At 46.9% G+C, this 6,860-nt stretch overlaps 1 protein-coding gene across 1 annotated transcript; it reads right to left on the bottom strand.

Moving 5' to 3' along the window:
- On the bottom strand, positions 1-5,819 carry LOC138965230 (zinc finger protein 250-like). The gene is made up of 2 exons (XM_070337355.1): positions 5,646-5,819; positions 1-2,481 (listed from the first exon to the last, which is right to left on the bottom strand). Exon 2 carries the CDS (start codon positions 2,384-2,386, stop codon positions 269-271), a length of 2,118 nt encoding a protein of 705 aa, XP_070193456.1. The 5' UTR covers positions 2,387-2,481; positions 5,646-5,819; the 3' UTR covers positions 1-268.
- Between the last annotated feature and the right edge of the window lie 1,041 nt (positions 5,820-6,860).

The following is a 6,860-nucleotide window of genomic DNA, read 5'->3' as shown; positions in this document are numbered from 1 at the left end:
ACACACAACACACACACACACTCACATCATATCACACACACGCACGCTTCTACATGCACACACACGTAGTGATGTACACAAGCTGTAGGTGAACACACTCACAAACAATTGCACACACACACACACACACACACACACACACACATTCTCTCTCCCGTATCCCATCCTCTTCACACCCATCACTGAGTGTCCACTTTTCCTATTGCAAAGAGCCATTGGGGTATTCGCAACAAATGATGCACATATCAAACTTCACTTCCCAGGTGATTCATGAACACACATCTGTGTGTTTTATCCAGTCCTGAATCTCCAAGAAGGTATGGCCACATTTAACACACGGCAGCAGGTTAATGCTGTGACTCTTCTTCATGTGCTGCGCCAGCGACGCCGACCTGGGGTACTCCATTCCACACACACCACAAGCATGTGACCTTTCACTGTCCTCAGCGTTCTTGGTGTCTTGGGTGGAAACCCAGTGTTTCTTTTTAATGTGCTGGGCGAGGGCTGAAGAGCTGCGCAACCCAACACCGCAAATCTTGCAAGGGTATTCGCGACTGTTCTGAACTTTGCGAGCCTTTGCGAGCACTTTCATGTACTCAGCCCAGTGGTTTTGTTTCAAGTGTGAATTCAGCTGATCCGCTTCTTCAAACTTCATGACACACATGCTGCACTGATGAGCAATGTCTCCAGCCTCCGTGTCTTGTGACCGAGTGTTTGTACGGACGTTGGACAGATGTTTTTTCATCACATGTCTGGTCAGCTCTACCAGGCTGCTGAACAGTGTATCACAAACTTCACACACAACAGCCTTTGACTCTGTGTGTCCATGTGTCTGCATGGAGCCTTCGTGTGTCTGCATGTGCTGGTCCAAGGCTGTGGGGTCTTCGTGTGTTCGGTCTTCGTGTATCTGCATGTCCTGGTCCCCGGCTTTTGGGTCTTCGTGTGTCTGCATGTGCTGGTCCCCGGCTTTTGGGTCTTCGTGTGTCTGCATGTGGTGGTCCCCAGCTTTTGGGTCTTCGTGTGTTTGGTCTTCGTGTGTCTGCATGTGCTGGTCCCTGGCTTTTGGGTCTTCGTGTGTTTGGTCTTCGTGTGTCTGCATGAGCTGGTTTAAGGCTTTTGGGTCTTCGTGTGTCTGCATGTGGTGGTCCAAGGCTTTTGGGTCTTTGTGTGTTCGGTCTTCGTGTGTCTGCATGTGCTGGGCTAAGGCTTTGGGGTCGCTGAACAAAGAGCCGCAGGTGTTACATGTGTGAGAACCGCTGCGACTGTGAGCTCGCAAATGCTGCGACAAATCTTTTGGGTGCTTGTAGGACGACCCGCACAGTTTACAGGTAAATGGTCTGTCAGTGGAATGAGAGCGCTGATGCTGTTTCAGCTCCGTCTTGCGAGCGAAAGGCGATTGGCAGATCTCACAGGTGAACTTTTTCTCCCCCGTGTGGATGCACATGTGGCGCTTGAGAGTGGACTGATGGCGGAAGGCAGCTTTGCACATCCCACAGGGGTACGGTTTGTCGCCAGAGTGGATCAACATGTGTGTCTTTAAGCTTGCCGGCGCCGATAACACAGCATTGCAGATCTCACACACACACGTCCTGACCCCTGTGTGGGTGTTACTCCTCTGCTTCCTTTTGGCCGAACGTTGGGATGAAGGTGATCCTTCATCCAGTGAAGCCGCTAATCTCGGTCGTTTTCTGTTTACTGTAGCGTGTGGGCCTGAATGTGTTTCTGATTCTTCCACTGAAGCTTCTGATTCCAGATGCTTGGCTAAAACAGGGAAACAAGTTGAAGGCAGCACAGTTTTACTGAGCACGGCCTGCTGAGCAGATTTCTGAGCCAGGAACTCAATGGCGAAGTAGGTAGGTAGGTCGTCATTATCGCTCACCGCTGGAATTGTTGAGCTGCCATCAGCTACGCTTTCCACGGTAGCACCAGAGGGATCAAGCAGTGTGGGGGTGTTTGGAATGGAACCGTCCGTCCCTGCCACTTTTTCTCTGCGGTATGAAATGGCAAGCCTCTCCATTACAGTACTTACGCTTGGAAGACGGAAATGCTGCCCTGGAAAATGAGAAGCTGTGGCATCAATGTGACCTGTCACAGACACTGCATGAAGATTTGTTCTTTCAGTGGAATTATGTTCGTAGCATGGTTGGTCCATGGTGTCGGAAACATAAATGTCTGAATGTGATTCTTGCTTAATGCGCAAACGAGGAATGCATTGTTCTCTCCCCTTGTCATCTTCATCTGTGCAACTTTTCATTGAACTAATAACGTTGTTGTTTGTGTTCACTGACCTAGAACATTGTGCGTCGCTTTGTGTAGGGTGGGGAGTGCTGGACAGAGTTCCAACAACCGTAAATAAATCTTCTTCGCTTCCTTGCAAGGTCTCCATATTCTGTCTGCCTCATGTAGCCGGTAGTTCAAAAAAGACTCTGCTGTCATGAAGGGAGCTGTGGCAACTGCATGATAACTGCTGTTCAACGTGGTCTGCAATAAAATAAGAAAAAAAAGTAAAAAATCAAATATAATTATAAATGACAACTGCCATGCTGCTGTTTTTATACTGATAAAATACCAACAACTGAACAAGCATGCTCAGCACTAATTTAAATCTTTACCACAGAGAATGTAAGCATTCTGATTTGACAGTTGTAGTTTTGAAAACGTGAACATCAAATAAATGTTTGCATGCAAATTCAGCTGTGACACTCAACACACACATGTGCGGGTTAGCATGCATGTTTGCACAACACACATCTGACTTTCTCTGGCCAAAGTATTCATTTTGTATCATATTGTATACCTTGATGAATTTTGGCCAGAACTAATCATTTTGTATCATATGTTGTAAATATATATTCATGAATTTGAGTGTAATCTGCAAGAACGAATACACTATGCCTCGATCTGTGCATGTATACCTTGACAGTGCCTCCGTAAGTCAGTTATGACACATGTATCAATTAACTTATTAAGGCACACACACACACACACACACACACACACACACACACACACACACACACACACACACACACACACACACACACACACACCAATGGACATAAAGCATACACACACAGACACACACACGTTGCATACATGACAGGGGTCGACACTAACTTATTTGGCCTGGGGCCACACTGGCCCCAGAGATGGAAATTGCTGGGGCGGAAAAAAAAAAATCTGGGGCCCACTCTCAGTATTCACGTGCGGCAATGCATTGTCTGTTTTTCTTCATCGTACTGAAGCCAGGGAAATTCTTTCAACCATTTGACATTGAAATTACGACAGCGCTTCGCGCTTTTGGCTGCATCGGTCTCCTTTTTTCGTTTCTCTCCACCCTGTTCTTCATCTTCATTTCCATGTCTTTTTACACCAGGGATGTGTCGCCACATTTTGCGTTTGGCATTTGAAGGCGATACTTATCTCTCACGCTAAAGAGCGCAATCTGGGAGTTATTTCCCTTACGACATTGTCCTTCGACGATTTGAATGTTTTTTTTTCTTGACTGCGGCATTGATCGTAACGCAAATTTCAGTGACGACTTTGACTGGCGATTTTTAGTGATTGGCTCTGCTGGCATTAGAATTTTCGGTTTGTCATTGTTGGAATTTATCCTGGGGCGGAGTGGGCCCCAAGCTTCGGCAATGTTTGGGGCGGAACACAAAACTCTGGGGCGTTCCGCCCCCCGCCCCCGCTAGTGTCGAACCCTGCATGATACAGGCAGCAAAAGAGAGCAAAAGAGAGGGAAGTGGATTCGCAGCGCGTTGTGCAGCGTTGCGATTTGCAACGCGCGGCGCTACAAGGAGCGCTGCGATTCACGACGACCGATGTATTCTGCTGTTACATTTCCTTCACAATCGCAAAGTTTACAACAGCTACATCTATCTGATCTATTTGAGAAATAAAACTGTCAATAAAACGAAAAACAGAGCTCCATTATCTCTCTCTCACTCTTTCAACTGAATTCACCATATATCGCTGCGCCGATGTAAAAACGTGCCTAAGTTCCGGCCTTGAATACTTGGCAGTCATATCAACACTACATGTCATTGGAATGGCTTCTACTATATATGTATGGAAAGGAGCTGAGTTTTTAAACTGGGATGACGTTTTTAAACAAGTATCCGAGTACAGTGCCGCGGAACTGTTAATTGGTGTCACACCAGTCGTGTGTTTCTTTCAGGCGAGATATTCTTTCGGCTAACCGCTCGCGAAGCTAGGAGGAGAGATTGTCTATGAAACGGTTTAATGGCTAGCTACGCAAGAATTAAACACCATTGGTTGATTCCAAAAATGTCGTCTGCACTGGTCGGTAAAAAAACATGGACAGCCAATCGGATGGGCAACTGCGTGGCCGCCATGTTTTCTCGCCAAGCGAGCAAGCCCAAAGCTACCTAGCGTCGGCTAGCGTCACTCGCGGCGAGATGTTCCCAAGAAACGGTACTTCCTCGCCCCACTCGCCTGTAAGAAACAGCCATTTTGGGATTCGCGCATGCGCAGATCGCTTTTTTCAGTGTTTTTTTCCCGGTTCATTAGAACGCGTATATTTAGTCTGCAGAAAGTGAAATTTTGTAGTCTTGCAGCCTTGAAGTTGCTTTTGAGTGTCCAAAGAAAGAGTGTAAAGGTTCTTAGGATTACATCGCGATTTTTCTTGTTTTTCTGGTTGATTTGAACGCATGCACAGATCGTTTTTTCGGGTGTTTGTTTTTCCCCCTCTTTCGGTTTCCTTCTTCGTTCCATGTAAACACTGGAACTGTTAACTGGTGTATAGATTCACTTGAGATCCCAAGCAAGACCGATACGAGACTGAACAGCTTCCTCCCCAGAACCATCAGGGAGTGGAATGAGCTACCAGAGGAGGTTGTCAGCGCGGCGACAGCAGCCGCCTTCACCTCCAGCGCATCCCACCACTGCCAGCACCTGTAAACAAAACCCTGTACCCTGCCCTAGGCCACCAGTAAGTAGGGTCGATGAAGGCTAGGGCAGCACCGGCAGGGGTTTAACCCCTGCAACCGCTCCGGCCGCCGGCTTGGCCTAGCCCGAGACCTGAAAATGCTGTGTGGTCCTGCCCCCCCCCCCCCCACCCCCCTCTCCCTGCAAATTTTATTTTTCTTCCGCAACCCTCCAAAGCGCCACTAATAGTCAGAACGTTGACCCTGGGCGTTAAATGGAAGAAGAAGAGATAATATAATAGAGGTAGGTGCAATCAATTGTTGTTCAAAATGTTGCTGATAATCATACATGTACAAAAATGAAGCGCGTCAACAATCTGCGCTGGTGAGAGCAATAGCCGCGCTTTGTGAATCGCCGCGCTGCACAGCGCGCCGCGCTCTGTGAATCGCTTGCCGAAAGAGAGAGCCAGACAAGAGAGACTCAGAGATAGAAACAGAGAAAGAGGGGCACACACACAGACATACTGTGCATTATTTGCTGTGTAGAAATACTAGCTTCAACTTCACTTGATATCGTTACGAACCGGTGCGCCCAAATCAGTTTTGAGGAATAGACTGGTAATGGTATACTTGCAGCTGCGGCATCACTGCCATCAGTCCAGAACGTAAACAACACGAACGGCCGGAATCGTTGCATGCAAATATAGGATTATCTGAATTAACAACTAAAAGCTAGACACATAAGCTACGTACACTTGCTTCGTGAAATGTTGCTTGTGTGTATTTTATGCATCCAGAGCGGCGAAGCTGGTTGAAGCATCTTTTCTTCGCAATAAACAGTGAGATGCTGAACGGAAGTGAAGGGGAGAGAAAAAGTGTTTGTCAACAGATTTCCCTTTAGTTTCGTATTTCAATACGTTTGTGTTCAGAATGACAGAAAAGATGAAATGAGCATGCAAAACGGCAACCAAGATACTAATTTCATGTTTGAGATAAAACAATGTGTTTAATTGTATGCCAATAGTGGGAAATGATATGTTTCGTCTGCTTCAACAGTTCGTTTCGCAGTAGTTCGTGGAGTTGCTTCCCTTATGCCACTGGCTTTTGTCGTCTGCTTCTCAGTTCTCGATCAGTGGCCCGGGTTAACATGTGTTCTTCATTACTTGGATCTTTCATGGGTTTTCTTCATGTAAATTAAGAAAGCATAAAAAGAAACGATTGTATTAAAATATTAATTAAGATACACATTGGAGCCCGAGTACATCTTCACTGACCCGTCTTGAGTGAGTATCACGAGTGCACGGCCAAACCGGGCAGTAAAAGCGATGAAGCCGGGGGATTTATAACTTTGCCAACTTACAGGTCACGTGTGTGTATGTATGTGTGTGTGTGTGTGTGTGTGTGTGTGAATGTGTGACGGTGCCGCCAGTGCGCGCGCGCGTCACTTTGTGTGTCTGTGTGTGTGTTCAAAATGTTGCTGATAATCATACATGTACAAAAATGAAGCGCGTCAACAATCTGCGCTGGTGAGAGCAATAGCCGCGCTTTGTGAATCCCTCGAAGCAACGACATGTGAAAAGGACCTTGGCGTGCATGTTGACCCTACACTGAAATTCTCACAGCACGTCAGGAAGACGACAAACAAAGCAAACAGCATCCTTGGAATGATAAGGAGAACCTTTGACTACATGGTGAACCAACTCTTCAAAGGCTTGATCAGACCCATACTAGAATACGGCAATATCATCTGGTCGCCCTCCCTGAAGAAAGATGCCATGCTCATCGAGAGCATTCAAAGAAGAGCCACAAAAATGGTCCCTGAACTCAAGGAGAAGGAGTACGAAGACCGCCTGAGGGCCCTGAACCTCCCAAGCCTGACGTATAGAAGACTGAGAGGGGACCTCATTGAGGCGTACAAACTGACCCACGGAATGTACAATGTGGACAGTGAAACTCTGCTCCCAAAGT

This window comes from Littorina saxatilis, linkage group LG4 (genome assembly GCF_037325665.1).
Source record: "Littorina saxatilis isolate snail1 linkage group LG4, US_GU_Lsax_2.0, whole genome shotgun sequence".
Lineage (NCBI taxonomy): Eukaryota > Metazoa > Mollusca > Gastropoda > Littorinimorpha > Littorinidae > Littorina > Littorina saxatilis.
Note: the sequence above shows the minus strand (reverse complement) of the source record. Positions and strands in the feature narration are given on the sequence as shown.